The sequence below is a fragment of the Chelonia mydas genome, chromosome 3 (assembly GCF_015237465.2).
Source record: "Chelonia mydas isolate rCheMyd1 chromosome 3, rCheMyd1.pri.v2, whole genome shotgun sequence".
Lineage (NCBI taxonomy): Eukaryota > Metazoa > Chordata > Testudines > Cheloniidae > Chelonia > Chelonia mydas.
In genome coordinates, this window is record NC_057851.1 from 107,648,867 (window position 1) to 107,666,301 (window position 17,435).

The window sequence follows — 17,435 nt, forward strand, 5'->3', positions numbered from 1 at the left end:
CACTAAAATTATAACATTAAAACTACAAGGTACATTATGACATCTTTATTATTTTACAGCTGCCCTATGGCATGGCTTTCATTTCATTTTCATTTTTTACTGGTTCTTGGTTTCTTCATCATTAAATTCTCTGAATTTAAGTGAGCCTAAAGTTATACCCTCAATCATTTTTGTGCTATTAACTGCTGGTGTCAACTGGAAAATCACTGTAATTAGGGATACGATTTGTTTTCCAGATTCTAAGGTTAACCAAGCCGCCTGTCTGTATTGAAGCTGTTAAAAAACTATACATAAATAAATATTAAAAAGGCAAAGTTTAATCAGAAAGAATGAGATCTTAGCATCCTTCCTGAGGCACAACTCCCATTAGGCTGCATATCTGAACTGTGTTTGTGTATTTGATGTATTACATAGATATAACATACCTGCTAGTTTGTCTAACTTAACTGTATATCAGAGGGGTAGCTGTGTTAGTGGGGTAACCATAAGTGATTGTCTCATTGAATATTAAGAGACGTAGAAATCTGTTTTTTGTTGTTGTTTTGTTTTTTAAATTTACTTCTCAGCAACGTGTATGTAGCCAGGCCTACATATGTAAGATTTTATTTTTTCCCATATAGGAGACTTCCCTCATTCAACAGCATAACACAGAAGGCCCCACTAAAGGTAATCTATTTGTGATTAAAATAGATCATGTTCATTCTTTCACTGATTTCATATGACTTTGGGTCATTTTACTCTTACTGAAATTGATAGCAAAAATGTTAATGGCATTGGGAACAGGACTTAGTCCATAGTGAGAGATTTCAGAGAACTGGAAATATAATGTAAAGGTTTTGTACATTGCAATCTTGAGTGGTTTTAATTAATATACATAAATATTTTGAAAAATAAATACTTCTGAAACATTTACAATTTTCTTTAAACATATATATAATGCTGTTTTTGTCTTTTCCTGATCATTATGAATGCTGTTTTAATTTAGGAGAAAAAAGTGAAAGGCAAGAATAAATGAGAGCTTTCATTGTGAGAAATGTTACATTTTAAATGTGTGTGTGTGTGGGAGGCAGTTTTGAGCAGTGACTGGACACAATGTCCAGTCATTTTTCAAAATACTTAAAGCTGAATATAATTTTTTTTTTTTATTCAGATACATGTTGGGTCTTGACAGAAAAAGGAAGTGAAAATATTGTAGCACTGTAGGTCACAGGACCCCTTCCAGTATTCTTAGGTATTGAAGGCTTGGAAATTTGTGAATCAACGTAAAGGGCTTGGTTCAGCAGAAGGTATCAACAGCCTTCCAAACCAAATAGGCTTAGAAGGTGACCTTATGTGCATGATACTACACAGCAGGCGGACCTATCCAGCTTTACTGCATAGGACTCAGAATTAGCAAAAGCTATTCCTACCTACCAGAGATGTGGAGTTATTTCACAGTGAAGAGGAATAAATGTAAATGTGAGTCCAGCTGTATACACCCCAGCTTCCTATTCTTCATCTGTGCCTCGTCTTTTCACTCCTGGCTGGAGCTCTGCAGCCTCTAGTAGTTGTAGCCGTAGGGCTGAAGTAACTTAAGTGCAGCTCTAGAATGTGGAAAAGGCACAGAATTTTAAAACATTTTTATTGTTTTTTTCATAAAACATCTGTTATCCGTTATTTCAAGCATCCAGAAATAGAATTAATTGTACGTCGGGGAAATCACATATACAGTACAGGAACCACTATTGTAAATAACAGCAATAAAGCAAGAGACTTATTCACATTACACAAGTTTTCTCTTATCATTTTGCCATTACCTCTATTAAAGAAAACATGAAACCTGTTGGCTAGTTTTAGTAACCTAAAAACACCAAAGTATTTGGTACTGCCACAAAAAGAAAAATAAATGCATCAGTAGAGATATGCTAAAACTTGAATGTAGATTGATGATCAACATGTCCAGTTATTATAGCTTGGAGCATGTAGTAAGCATATCCGACCAAATCATGACAGAACCCAAACTGTTACAGTTTTTAGACAAATTAATCAAGGGAGTATCCACTGCAGGCAAACTTTGTTTCTGAGGTTGTATTATAAGGACTGAGGATTTTTATAAGGTTAATATGATGCTTGAACTTATTCTCTTTGAGATTATTAAATACTATTAGACAATATACTTACTAGTCTTATCTCAGCGAAGGATCATTGCATCAAATTGTTAGGTGAAAACTACTCTTCAACTATTTCTCTTAGTATTGTGATGAGAAAATATTTAATACAAATAGAGGTAATATGTGTGCCATGTAAATGTTGAATAGATGACCCCTTAAAACTGCCATGCAAGGACAACTGGAGAATTTTTATATCCATCACCCTCAGTTGATTTTGAAGCTAGTGTATCTCAACAGTCAAATTGATCCTTCTCCACTTCCTCTACAGTTGTACTATTGCTAAAACTGAATTACTCATAGAGGGAAGGCTCATCAGTTGGTGCAGCAGGACTTGAGTAGAATGACAATATGACAGACTGTTAACAATACTAGAGTCATTTGTAACATGCAAAAGTGGAATTGTTGCCAGTTAAAATGGGTAAAAACACAGAGAGATTTAGAGATATCTTCATAGGAATCAAGCAGTGTGTCCTGACTTGGAAAGATGCATCTTATGGAGAAACTGAGAAATCTTAAACTGAGGGAAAGAGAGCAGCCTATTCCCTGCAAGTGGCTTTTTAAAAAAATGTCTGGTTTCTGTTGAAGAGGAGCCCCCAACCCTCATCAGACCCCTGTTCCTTTGTCTGCTGTTTTCCAGAACTCTCGTGCAGCTGAAAGTAGGGTGACCAGATGTCACCGATTTTGGGGTCTTTTTCTTAAATAGGCTCCTATTACGCCCCACCCCCATCCCAGTTTTTCACATTTGCTGTCTGGTCACCCTAGCTGAAATGAAACAGAATTGAAAAGATCCCTGTGGGCAGGGTAATCAGGAAGAGAAACCTCTCCTTATTAGTACTCTTCCACTGTGCAAGAAGGCAACTAGGTATGGAAGGGGAAATGTAATGATGCATATCACCTGTGTGGAGTGAAGACATGCTTTGCTGTGAGTTCCCAGCCAAGGTAGCAATGTGCAGGAGATGGGAGAGATGAACTATGGGTGGGACCAGAGAATCCTCTCTCCATTCCTTTCCCATCAAGTGTCTGTCATTCAGGAGCAGATCATTTGGCCTGCTTTTGAAATCTCCCTTCACACAGCTGTGCAGGGGTTCACACACAGCATGGAGAGTAAGTCTATGCACCATGTACACACTCTCTATATGCTCCTCCACCCTCAACACTGCAAAGGGCGAGGGGGTTGCAGGACACTGGCCTTACATCTTATGATGCTAGAGGTGGCCAGGCTACCCAGATTCCGTGTGGCTAGGTTCTCTGTGCACTGCCTCCGATCTGGATTGTATCCACCAAAACCTTGTAATTCCTCCTGTATTTGGGGTTTGTGTGGAGAACAGGATATCACCTTGTGACATACCAGGGTACAATCCAGACTAAAGCATTGCAGTGACACTCCTGCCTATGCTGCCATTTACAATGCTTTGCTGCTGTAGCCTCCAACCTGGGCTGCTCACAAACAGCCTCCAGCATACAAACAGCATCCAAGCTTTGTCTATGTGTGCACTGAAGCCAGCCAGACACACCTTGGTTCTTACCAGCCTTAAAAGTCACCACCTGGTGACCCCAACATACTCCCAGTCCCAGATTTTCCCCCAGAAACATATATCTTGTACTGCCCAATCCTCTCCTGGTCAGTACAAATATATTAAGTCTGTTATTCCTTTCAGAGAATAATATTCACACAATTTGTTACGCCAAATGGGGTTACCTGTACACTTCAAGTTGAACACACTGGATTAGGTAAAACTATAAAACAAGTTTATTAACTACAAAGAGAGATTTTTAGTGAGTACAAGTAGTGAAGCATAAAAGTAAGAAATGGTTACAAGAAAAGTAAAAATAAGACGTTAACTAATGCCTAACTTAACAAACTATATTAGATTCAAGCAAAGTTTCTCACTATATGCTCCAGCAGATTATTGACCAAAGTCTCAGATCAGGATCCTCCCCCAGACTCCAATGTCTGCTTCCTCTGTCTCTTCAGGTGTAGTAAATGCAATGGGCAGGGAGAGAAAGAGGGGTGCCTTGGGGTGTATGTCACTCCTTTTTATAGTTTCAATCCCCCTCTTGAAAAACATTTCCAGCTCAGAACCAGGAGACAATGAGTCTATGTGGAAGGATGTTCCCTGCTGGTTTTCTCACCTGTTTGAACTTCCTTTGTCTTCCCTTCCTGCTTGATGACTGTTTACTGCTTAAGTGCACAGTAAGCAGGGCACATATTCCTTTGTTTAAGACAGACCTGTTTGCCAACTTCCATTGGGCAGGGCTGTGGGGTTTGAAATGTGTTAATAACACCATACAAGGGAATCTTATAACTTCACATACAATGTTGCTAAACATATTTTACTAGGACAATACTGACCTGCAAATTATGACTTTTCAGATGATACCTTAAAAGGCATATTTTGTACAAAGATTATTACATAGTGTTCAGAGGTTGAATATGGAGGGTATATTCTGCCACACATCCTTGATAAATATACATAATAATTACAGGCTTCAGAGGCTGGAGCTCCTGGCTCCCATGGGATGCTTTCCTAATGGTTTTGAGGTTCAACTGTAGCTTTATTTTCATTAAATAATGCTGTGACAGTGCACCCCATATTCTTCATAGTGATATGATTATGGCATAATTATGATGCATTTTTTACAAGACAGGTCATGAAAGATGTCATTGGAAAAGTTATGATTTGCTGAATATGATTATACTATTTTTATGCATGTATTATTTTTGTATTTGAAGTTATGAATATTGACTATGTATTTCATATGTAGACAAACCTGGGCGACACCCATTAGGCAAGATGCTTCCAGTCTAAATAGCTGGTTGTGAAGAGCCCGTTCAGGATAATGGGCCATTAGGGAAAACAGTAGGCCTTAGAAGAAGCTTATCCCCCACCTGATGAGCCTCTCTGTGGACGTTTTGGCCAGCCAGTAAGTAATGGCTGCTATAACTCTGCAAGGGCATGTGACCAGCCCACATGAATCTGGACTCCATTTTGGGGGCCTGTATTTTTCCACAAACTGGTCTGGGAACAAAGGGTTCCCGCCATATGCTAAAGCTATATAAGGCTGGGAGTGACTTCATCTGTTGTTCTTCACTCTCCCACAACTCAACACCTAAGTGAAGTTCCTAAGGAAAAGGACTTGGAATGGGGGTGGGGAACCCAAACTGCAAAGCAAGTACAGATTGTGCCTTGAAAATCTGCAAGCCTGCTTGTATCATCAGTCAGGGTGACAGATTGTTAATTCAAATCCTATCCTTCTAGTATGTTAAGCTTAGTTTGCATTTTTGTTTCTTTACTAGGTAATCTACTTTGATCCCTTCGCTATCACTTATAATCACTTAAAATCTATCTTTTTGTAGCTAATAAACTTGTTTTATATATTAACCTAAACCAGTGTGCCTTTAAGTGAAGTGTCTGGGGGAAAATCTCAGTTTGGTTACCACTCCGTTTTTTAAATTATATATCTCAAATATCAAAATCATATTTAATTATGAGAGTAATGGGTCAAATTTATCTGATGTAGTTCTAATTTCACTGAAGTTACATTAGGAATGATCCTGCCCTAAATTATTAACAGTAATAAAGTAGAGAATATTATGTTATTGTTGGAGATGCTCAGAGGCCTGGATGCACAAAAGGAATTAGGTGCCTGAGTCCCTGTTTCAGGGTGAAGGGAAATGGAATCTTGCCACCTTGCTTCTGTGGCCCCTGACTGCGTAGCAGTGCATGTGCTTGTTAATTATGTGATGCAGACACTTGGCTGCTGTGATTGATCACCCATAAAGTGCTCATGTGCAGTCCTCCATGCCTTCCAGCATCCTCCTTGTTCTGTTCTACTCTACTGCTGATACTTATGGCATGGTCAATGACACATCTGTGTGGTGTCCAGCTCCCTGGTCCCCATTACGACCAGGGCAGAGAAGGTGGCCCCTGCCATTCTCAGACATTCTGGGAGCTGAGACACCCAGGCTGCCCCCTCTATTCCAGCAATCCCCTGCAAGCCTGCCTTACAGGGAGCTTAAGCACCTAACTCAGACTTTGAGCATCCTGGTGTTGTTCCTGTGACTTTCTAGGTGCCTAACTTCTTTTGTGCATCCAGGCCATCCTCCCATTTCTCTCCCTGTTTTGCCAATAAATGTAAATAAAAATTCCAGTTCTTTGGGGAGTGAATTCTGTTCCTAACATTGTGAACACTTATTACAAAGTATTTTGTGCCGTCATTTCATTTTAGACTCAAAGTTAGCTCCATATCTGTTTGAGAAGGAAGTATCTGTTTTATTAGTGCTCATTATTTATATCAGAAATGCTGATTTATAAAACTAAGACATAGGAAATCTTTCCTATTGAACAGATTATTCTTACACCATTTTAAGCTTTTATTACTCTTCACTTCATTACTCTGTTTTTTTCTGCTGCACATTTTGTCTCCTTTTGGACCTTGAAAAGTTCTGGTTAATGTGATTTCATTTTTCTTTACAATGAATTTTTAGACGATTCTTATGACATGGATCTTTCTGTATGACCCCATGTAGCCAGTGAGAAATTTTTGTTATGGGAAAATGATAAAGGGCCCAGTCCTGATTCTGTTAAAATCAATAGCAAAACTGCCACAGACTTTAATGGGAACAGAATCAGGCCCATTATTATCACAGAAGATACTGAAATTCTAAATGAAACTGTGTATCTCCAGTGGAGTCCAGAATTTTCCCAGATAGCTAGGCCCATAAAATCTAGGCAGGTTTCAATTTGTTTTATGTCTGGTAGGCATGGCACAGCAAATGTAATTGACATCTTTCTGTAGAAATCTAGTACATCTCCTGGAATTTTGGATAAAATGACCTTAGGTTAGGAGAATGTCATTTGTTTGTTCTAATAGTAAACATAAATAGGATTACATTTCTTTATGGTTTGTTGGGATTGTAAAATGCACATACACATACATGCACATGCTTTATCTACCCAGTTGCCACCATAGAACAGTTACATTCTCATGATTTTATGCTTGTCTTTGGTTATTGATTGCCAGTGGAGCTTAGCTTGAAAACGCATGTATTCTACTTTACTTTTTTTTTAGTGCAATAGGATGTATCACATTATTTACCTTGTCTGCTGTCTCACAGAAAACTGTTGCCTGATTATTTACTCAAGCACAGAACCATAAACAGATACAATCTGAAAATAAAAAACATCATGGGAAATCCAGATTCCACATTAACAGAATTATTATTATTTAATAAATAAGATTTTATCGTACAATAAATACAGGCTATATTAAAATAATACATTATGAAGTAGATTTTCTGTTTATTTTTGTGGAAAGAATAAAGAGGCCTCAAACTGAACAACAAGGGATAAATGTTCTATTAATATGGAGGTGAGGTTAACAGATTTGGGTACCATTAGCATTGCAGCATTATATAATATTTGTATCATGATGAAAATACTGTGTAATTAGTAATCCTATCATTTCTTTCTGAGTAGGAAAGTGTGTGCCCTTACATATAATCCCTTTGCTCAGGTAAATATGAAAAATAATTTCCCCATGGCATGTTTTAAATTTACAATGCTCCATGATTGTGATTTAAAATATTAATTTATGCCATGCACTCTAATAAGCTGAGAAATTTTTGTGGAAGAAAAATCTTGATAAGTTTTAGAAGTTCCCAGTACAAAATCAGCATTTCTTTAATGTGCACATTCTTAGCATGTTGAAATCTGTGTGTACTTCTTATTTATGCAGATGAATTAATTGAAAATATAAGTTGTGATGTGGCTCAGACATCAGAAACAGTTGACCCTAGTATATACAGCCAGACGGCAGATAAATTACCGGAAGAAATTGAGTCAGAACGGAATCCTGTTTCCAGGGAAACATGGTTTGATTTTGAAGACTTCTCTACTTGTTTTCAGTAAGGAGCAGAGGTTGTTTTATATTCCTTAAAATTTAGATCAAAGTAGTGAAGTACTGTAAAAAATGGCTTTGTAAAAATTGCATCTTAACAGATCTACTCCTTGTGTATATATAGAGTCATGTTGGCTTAATTTTAGGAACAAAAATAAATTGTTGGCATCTTTTACTCCTGTTAGTACTGCAGAATCAACACAGCTGAGCAAAGGCAAGCTGAGTTCTATTGGTCCTTGTGCATCATCAATATAATTTCCAATTGCTTATACCTTTGCAAACTGAGTAAAGGCAACGGGATTGTACAGGTGTCAATGAGGGTCTAATATGCAGAAGCTTTATTATGGATGAGAAGGCAAGAATTCACCTTAAGGGCTTGTCTGTATTGTACATTGTGTAATATAGACACGATTGAACCTGCTTAAATCAGTTTAGCTTATATATTAATAAAAATAATTAATAATTTAAAAATTTTAGAGTGATTTAGTTTCACAAGTGGAACTGTTATAATTTAGACCAGGCTGTAGATGCTGGGGTTGTGTTTATAAGGCTGGAAGTTAAAAAAAAAAATGTTTTAACTTGTAAACTTAGTGCACATGATTCTGAAATCTTTGATCGACAAAAAACATACAATCCAATGTGCCATTTTTACAGTCACTTTTTGGAGTAGAACTATACTTTTAAATAGAGCTTTTCAGTTATTTTATTCATCTCTGTGCAGAGGGATAGCTCAAGGCCTATTCACTATTTATGTCCCACTTCAGCAATCTAAATAGACTTCACTGTTTCAGGGTGTGTCTGCACTGGAGCTGGAGATGTAATTTACAGTTTGGGTAGATATACCTACATAAGCTCTGATCCACTAGCCTGCTAAAAACAGCAGTGTAGTCATGGCTGCGTGGGCAGCAGTATGGGCTAGCCACCCAAGTACAATCCAATCCAAGACCTTAGGAATGTGCTTGGGGTGGCTATGGCTACACTGCTGTTTTTAGTTGCAAGCTCAATCAGAGCTAGTGCTGGTATGTATAACTGAGGTGGAAATTACACCTCCTGCTCCAGTGCAGACATACCTTCAGTCCTATAGAGCCTGTACCCAAAGTAGGGAAACCCAACTCTTTCAATCCTAGATGTTTTATATCTCAAAAGAAAACCTGGAGATTGTTCCTTATTTTTGGATGTATCCTACAGGCTATCCAAGTGTTGAGCCTCTTGTTTGATGTTATATAAATAAATAACCCTAATTGTTTGCATTTGCCCCAGTTCTTGCTGCATGTTGCAGTGTTGTGTTTTTGTTTGATATCTTTACAGAAGTCAGAATTTCTTAATATGCAATTCTAGTTCTCTTGAGGGGGAACCTATTTTTAGATATTCTAGTTTTCTCTGCATTTTTTTTTAAGCTTTTGTCTTTTAGCCTCACTAATATTTCAGTTATTTTATTTTTGTGATTGATATTTCTTTGGGGAGCCTTCACTTTCCACTCATTAAGAACTGACTGCAAGGTCTCTACGGCAGCCGTTATTGTCATAGGTGGTACATGAGGGAGGGCTGTAGCAAGTGCCTGAACCTGCATTCTACCCACTACCAATAGGGACTAAACACTATAGAGCACTTTAGAGTTTGGGAAGGTCTGCCTGTCTCATGTTAGGGAGCACTAGATCAGGAGCGAGAATCATGCAAGATGATACCTTTATTGAAGCAGTCACCAAGCAAGTGATTTCCCCCTTCCATTCTGCAACACTGGTTCCTATTCGTAAAGCGCGCAGTATAGTTACAGCTCCACTTAGAGTCAATGGGGAAATATGAACAAATTTTTAAAAAGGTTTGTTAGTTGAACATAGAGTAAATTACTGTTAGCCTTTTGAAGACCACTGTAACAAATTTATGTGCCAAACTTGTCAGTTCCTTTTTCTCATTTCTAAAAAGGATGAGTTATCTATTTTTAGAACTTAATTTTTTTTAACAATGATCCATCAGTATATCCCTACTGTCCTTTAAAGACTTTATTACACAGAAATTTTAGCTGCCAGGCTAAGATTTTTATCCTGACAGCCAGTGATGTTGAAGTCTTTCTTTGCGTAATGTGAACATAGGTCAAATACAGAGAACTTGATATGGATGTTAAAAGTTGGCATCAATTTTGGGGGAGGAAGAGCAGATCAGCACTTATAGAATTGATGTATGTCAAGAATGGGGGCTTTGAATAATCTGAACTCTTCGTATAAAACCCTGAACTCTGTTTCAAATTCTGTTCTCAGTTAAAGTTGAACTCAGTGAGGTTAATTGGGTGAAACTGAGGTCACAATCTGATTCAGTTTCTTCTTCGTTTTCTGGTGAGGTGTGGAACAGCAGTAAATTTCATAGAAGTGTTAACAAATTGCATAAAGGCAATCATCCCCCATAGTGATGCCTCTGCTTTTTGTATAGTTTAGTGATTTTTAGGTGTTAAAATTTTAAGATTTCGGTTTGCTGCCATTTACAAATCCAAATAAGATAAAACTAGCTGTCAGACCTGCATAAGAAAGAGTTAGACCTGCAACAAAGTTACTAATCAATGTCTACAGCTTTCACTGGAGATAAATTGTACGCGTTCATCTTTTATGAGGCTTCAAATGTTGGACCACTTTCAAGAAATAGTTTTGAGTCTGTTTCATAATGATAGAAGTGGTTGCAGTAACACCATATGGGATGAGAGAAAATTTACTAAAATAAATTATTAATGCTAAAATTAATTTCTCCCTCATTATTTTTCTTTCTAGGAACCTGCATATTTTCCACAAAACAAATACATATGCTTATAATTATCAGAAATCCGATTTTAAGGTAAATGTATGCATCACATTATTGATTTCACCTTTACTTTATTTAGAAAGTCTACGTCTTGATAATTCATAAATCCTAAATATTAGTGTTAACCCATGAAGAACAACTATTACAGACAAAATAATAACGCGAAAATACTGTATATGGAAATATTTAAGGCTACAGTAGTCCCCATTAAAAGTCAACATGTTGCTGACACTTATACTGCAAAATTTCCCTTACTTTGAAATCAGAAATGACAGTGGTACCACAGATTACTGTTTGGCAATGGCTGAAACAATGCTGACTGTTGAAGGTAGCAAAAAGATTTCAGGTTACACTATAAAATATAGTGGGCCAGATCCACAACTCCACTTAAATTGCAAGGCAAAATTTGCCTTGATGCAGCAGCTGAGATGCCTCTCAAGAGCATCCCAGACTGATTCAATCTCTGAGAGCTCCAAGATTGGGAGGGCAGAAATATAGTCTCCCATCCCTTGACTCTTTAGGTGTGGTAAGCGCTGCTCTGGTGCACTTGAGAATCTATTCCAGTGACTGGAATTACATTTTACATATACTGCAATTACAGTGCAAAAACACTGTAGCAATGTTCTAGATACCTACAGTTTAACTAATAAATTAATGTAACTGGAAGATTAAACATGCTGGATTAATGTATTGCTCCTTTAGTTTCATATTTAGTACATTAATACCCTGTAATTGCTGTGCAGTTAAACTTTGTCATGAATAGACCCCGTACGAAATTCTATACCCAGAAATTATCTATTTGGGTTATATTCCATAACTGCCGCATATCTTCAGTGTCACTAGTCTCACTGTTATAAAGTGTAACCGGACCGTAGGTCAGTTTTCCTGAGCTATGATCTGCTTTGGATATGCAACTTTGTGCAACTGAAAACATGCTCTATTTTCTCAAATGTAATCAACACAATCCTAGATGTGTGCTAGGATGACAAAGTATATTCTTTAGAACCCTTTACCCTGGTACCATAATATTTTATTAGAGACAGGTAAATCAAATATTCATACCATCTGGCAAATTAAATATCAGCCATATGGGATAACACTTTTGTACTGTAATTTCATAGATTTATAGATTTTTAAAGTCGGAAGGGACCATTACATCATCTAATCTGATGTCCTATATATCATAGGCCATTAAATTTCACCCAGTTGCCCCTGTATTGAGCCCAATAACTTGTATTTGGGGTAAAACATATCTTCCTGAAGTGCATCTAGCTTTGATCTGAACACACTCCAATATTCCTAATATCTCAGTATCAAATTGCTAATATTTACAGTTATGGATGTGAGAAACACTCCAATTTAAGAAGAAATGAAAGAGACAATGAAATGAAGTTTAAATTGGAGTATTTTATAGGAATGGTGCAGTACACATTACTGTTTCTGATGTTTATGCATTAAAGTTGTAAATAAAGTGCTGCCATATTTTATGATTTTTGCAAAGTAAAAATCATAATTATGCAAAATAAATTGTATGCTACAAGCTACAAATCAAAAATATTCATGATACTGTATATCTTACAAGTTTGTTGGAATTAATTAGAGATGGCAAATTGTAGAACAATATCTCGGATGCTTCATACTTTTAAAATATCATTACAATAACTATAGGTTTCAGAGTAACAGCTGTGTTCGTCTGTATTCGCAAAAAGAAAAGGAGTACTTGTGGCACTTTAAAGACTAACCAATTTATTTGAGCATGAGCTTTCGTGAGCTACAGCTCACTTCATCGGATGCATCCCGTTGCCAACTGTGCCCACATATCTGTTCAGGGGACACCATCACAGGGCCTAATAACATCAGCCACACTATCAGAGGCTCGTTCACCTGCACATCCACCAATGTGATATATGCCATCATGTGCCAGCAATGCCCCTCTGCCATGTACATTGGTCAAACTGGACAGTCTCTACGTAAAAGAATAAATGGACACAAATCAGATGTCAAGAATTATAACATTCATAAACCAGTCGGAGAACACTTCAATCTCTCTGGTCACGCAATCAGAGACATGAAAGTCGCTATCTTACAACAAAAAAACTTCAAATCCAGAGTCCAGCGAGAAACTGCTGAATTGGAATTCATTTGCAAATTGGATACTATTAATTTAGGCTTAAATAGAGACTGGGAGTGGCTAAGTCATTATGCAAGGTAGCCTATTTCCCCTTGTTTTTTCCTACCCCCCCCCCCCAGACGTTCTGGTTAAACTTGGATTTATGCTGGAAATGGCCCACCTTGATTGTCATGCACATTGTGGGGAGAGTGGTCAGTTTGGATGAGCTATTGCCAGTAGGAGAGTGAGTTTGTGTGTGTGTTTGGGGGGGAGGGGAATGGTGAGAAAACCTGGATTTGTGCTGGAAATGGCCCACCTTGATTATCATGCACATTATAGGGAGAGTGGTTACTTTGGATGAGCTATTACCAGCAGGAGAGTGAGTTTGTGTGTGTATGGGGGTGGGGGGGGGGGGGTGAGAAAACCTGGATTTGTGCTGGAAATGGCCCACCTTGATTATCATGCACATTGTAGGGAGAGTGGTCACTTTGGATAAGCTATTACCAGCAGGAGAGTGAGTTTGTGTGTGTGTATTTTTGGGGGGAAAAAAGGGGGGGGGTGAGAAAACCTGTATTTGTGCTGGAAATGTCCCACCTTGATTATCATACACATTGTGAAGAGAGTGGTCACTTTGGATGGGCTATTACCAGCAGGAGAATGAGTTTGGGGGGGGGGCGGAGGGTGAGAAAACCTGGATTTGTGCTGGAAATGGCCCAACTTGATGATCACTTTAGATAAGCTATTACCGGCAGGAGAGTGGGGTGGGAGGAGGTATTGTTTCATGGTCTCTGTGTGTATATAATGTCTTCTGCAGTTTCCACAGTATGCATCCGATGAAGTGAGCTGTAGCTCACGAAAGCTCATGCTCAAATAAATTGGTTAGTCTCTAAGGTGCCACAAGTACTCCTTTTCTTTTTACAATAACTATGTTAGTCCCTTATTAAATACTAATAGGTAAGCAGGGTTTAATTAAATTGGTGGTACAGAGGGAAGATGTGCATAAGATGTAGGTACATTTTCTATCACAGAAACTATTTTTTCTCTAATCTGTAGAATGAAAGATGAATATTAATAGGTAAATGAAACTTGAAGCTCTGTTAGAAGCACTGGTAACAATTAACTGCTTGTTTTACATATGTACATTGAGTCACAAAGTTTGAACTTTAAATAAAAAATTGTAAAAGACTAATTCAACAGAAATTAAACATGAATACCCTTTTCCACCTGCAGTTTACAGATGATCGAGTCTTCTATTATTTATTTGTGGACAGTTTGAAGCCTATTGAAATCCTAGTTAGTTTTTCTGCATTAGTACGCTGGGGAGATTCTGGAGGTAAGATCAATACAAAGAAAAAAGTGTGTTAATATTGATTGTTCTCAACTGCTAAAGACTCTTTTATCTTAACTGTCTTCTTTTGAAACATGTTTTTTCTTTTTTTGGTCTTGTATGGAGCAGGTGGCACTCAGTGCCTAGAACTGCAATATTCCCTTTGGATATTTTAGAGTTCTCTCTCCTGCAGTATTGACACATGCTGTGTCCATAGTATCGTGAGATTTTTCTCTTAGCTACTGAGGGAACAATGACTCATGAGTCACAACAGATCTGCTTAGCAATATGTGTTCACCTATATGGTAATTTGGCAGGCATTAAACAGAGCAAGTTGACTCTAGGAAATGATCTGGCAAAACACTTGGCTGTGCCACAGTGGTGCTTTTGTATTGCTCCACACCGATTGAAAACACTTTTTTTCCATGTGTCCTTTTTATGAACAATGCCTCTTAAGGAGTTGTTTACGATGTTTAATCATTTGCTATTCACTTTTTGCCCATACCTTTTGTCAAGGTTCCTTCCCCACTCTGAACTCTAGGGTACAGAAGTGGGGACCAGCATGAAAGACCCCCTAAGCTTATTCTTACCAGCTTAGGTTAAAAGCTGCCACCACCAAAATGTTACACAAAGAATAACAGGGGAAGTGCCCACTTGGAAACGTCTCCGCCCCCCCCCCCCAAAAAAATCCCCCCAAGCACTACACCCCCTTTCCTGGGGAAGGCTTGATAAAAATCCTCACCAATTTGCAAAGGTGAACACAGACGCAAACCCTTGGATCTTAAGAACAATGAAAAAGCAATCAGGTTCTTAAAAGAAGAATTTTAATTAAAGAAAAGTAAAAGAATCACCTCTGTAAAATCAGGATGGTAAATACCTTACAGGGTTATCAGATTCAAAACATAGAGAATCCCTCTAGGCAAAACCTTAAATTACAAAAAGACACAAAAACAGGAATATACATTCCATTCAGCACAACTTATTTTATCAGCCATTTAAACAAAACAGAATCTAACGCATATCTAACTAGATTGCTTACTAACTCTTTACAGGAGTTCTGACCTGCATTTCTGCTCTGGTCCTGGCAAAAGCATCACACAGACAGAGAGAGCCCTTTGTTTCCTCCCTCCCCCCTCCAGCTTTGAAAGTACCTTATCTCCTCATTGGTCATTTTGGTCAGGTATCAGCGAGGTTATCCTAGCTTCTTAACCCTTTACAGGTGAAAGGGTTTTTCCTCTGGCCAGGAGGGATTTAAAGGTGTTTACCCTTCCCTTTATATTTATGACATCTTTCTAGTATGGATTTCATTTCATTTCCTGTGTCATTTCTGCCTGGTTTTCTCTTCTTGCAAACTGTTCTATCCTTGGGCTGGTCTACATGCAATAATTGCACTGATTTAACTAAAATTGGTTTTCAAAGCAATTCAGTTAAACTGATGCAAATCCCTGTTTGGACACTCTTGAATCTGTTTACAGCAGACTCATCTTGATACCCTAGGGCTCCGCCTAGGGCAAATCACAAATGTCTGTGAAATATCTAGATTAATATTTTAAAATATGTTAGTTAAGTTAATTGGCAGTCAACTTCAGTTAAACAGGCCTATAAACCTTAGTCTAGACATATCTTGAGTGCATGTAAATTACATGCCGAGGAACCAAAAGAAGGTGTAATTACACCCATGTGTTAGACCCTCTTACACAGGATAAAGCAGGTCCAAGTAGTTCTGTGGGAATCTAAGGTTATGTCTACACTTTGAGCTGGTGGTGTAAATTCCATCTTGAGGAGATATACCCACACTAACTCTGCGCCAGCTAGGTTACTAAAAATAATGTCTAGCAACGGTGACAGGAGGGGCTAGCTACCCCAAGTATGAGCCCGTCTGAGATGCTAGGTACATACTTGGGGAAGCTAGAACCTGCTCCTGCTCATGACACTGTGGCTACAATCTATTTTTAGCATTCTGACTCAATCAGAGTTAGCACGAGTGTAGCTCCTTGAGCAGGAATTTACACTCAAAGTGTAAATGTACCCCAAGTGAGTGCAAAGGGATCTAATTTATACCTCCTCCTAACACATCACTTCTGAATATTGCCCTCAGAGTAGAGTGTATACATAACCACCGTTATGTGCTATCTTTGTATATTGATTAAGAACATAAGAACGGCCATACTGGGTCAGACCAATGGTCCATCTAGCCCAGTATCCTGTCTTCTGACAGTGGCCAATGCCAGATGCCTCAGAGCGAATGAACAGAACAGGTAATCATTAAGTGATCCATCCTGTATCACCCATTCCCAGCTTCTGCAAACAGAGGCTAGGGACACTTCAGGACATGGTTTTGCATCCCTGCCCATCCTGGCTAATAGCCACTGATGGACCTATCTTCCATGAACTTATTTAGTTCTTTTTTGAACCCGGTTAAGTGGAAAAACTGCTGTATTTCTCCCAGAGCTACCATTAAGAGTAGGCAACTTCTTTGGCTGACTAGGGCACTTAGCTGGTGTAGGCACCACTGGTGTATATCAATTTACAAATAGTCCCTTTATTTTTTTATGGGCTTTGATGACCAAAATGTGATCCTGAGTTCTGCTTCATGATATTTGTATCAATTGCTCTGCTAACTTTATTTTTCTAATTGTTTTTCTTACAGTGACACAAAAAGAAGGTTCTGGTGTACCACAGGGCATGCTTACTGTTGAAAGTTTCTCTTGGAAAAGTGTGACTACTGGGCAACTTGTGCTAAAGATACATACGTATGCAACCAAAGCTGCTATGCTAAGCCTTCCCCCAGGGTGTGTACTGGTCCTTTTTTTAATTTCCCTCTAGCACTTAAAGACCTGGTGTTGCCTTAAGGATAGAATTTACATAACTGAATCTGGAATGGTTAATTATTTGCAAATATTTGAATGTTGAATTTGCATAAAATTTCTAGGATTTCCCAAGTTTTAGTAAGGTTACTATGTTTATTTGGATTTAAGGATTATTACTAAAGTTTTTTAAATTGTGTGTCAGTCTGTGAATCTCTTACTCTCTCTTTGCTGAGCAGTTATTCGTATGAGTAGTCCCACTAATTTTTCTAGAAAAAACAACTGAAATACATTCTGTCTAGGCAAGTTGTTTCTATATAGAAGGCTTCAGAAATTTGGCTGAGGTATTAGCA

General features: G+C 38.0%; 1 protein-coding gene across 1 annotated transcript in view; it reads left to right on the plus strand.

Moving 5' to 3' along the window:
• The window catches only part of ADGB (androglobin), a 231,390-nt gene that overhangs the window by 119,189 nt on the left and 94,766 nt on the right, over positions 1-17,435 (plus strand). Inside the window, exons 14-18 of the mRNA XM_043543090.1 lie at positions 621-666; positions 7,890-8,058; positions 10,808-10,871; positions 14,179-14,281; positions 16,926-17,067. Coding sequence (XP_043399025.1) covers positions 621-666; positions 7,890-8,058; positions 10,808-10,871; positions 14,179-14,281; positions 16,926-17,067 — 524 coding nt within the window. The remainder of the gene's footprint in view (positions 1-620; positions 667-7,889; positions 8,059-10,807; positions 10,872-14,178; positions 14,282-16,925; positions 17,068-17,435) is intronic.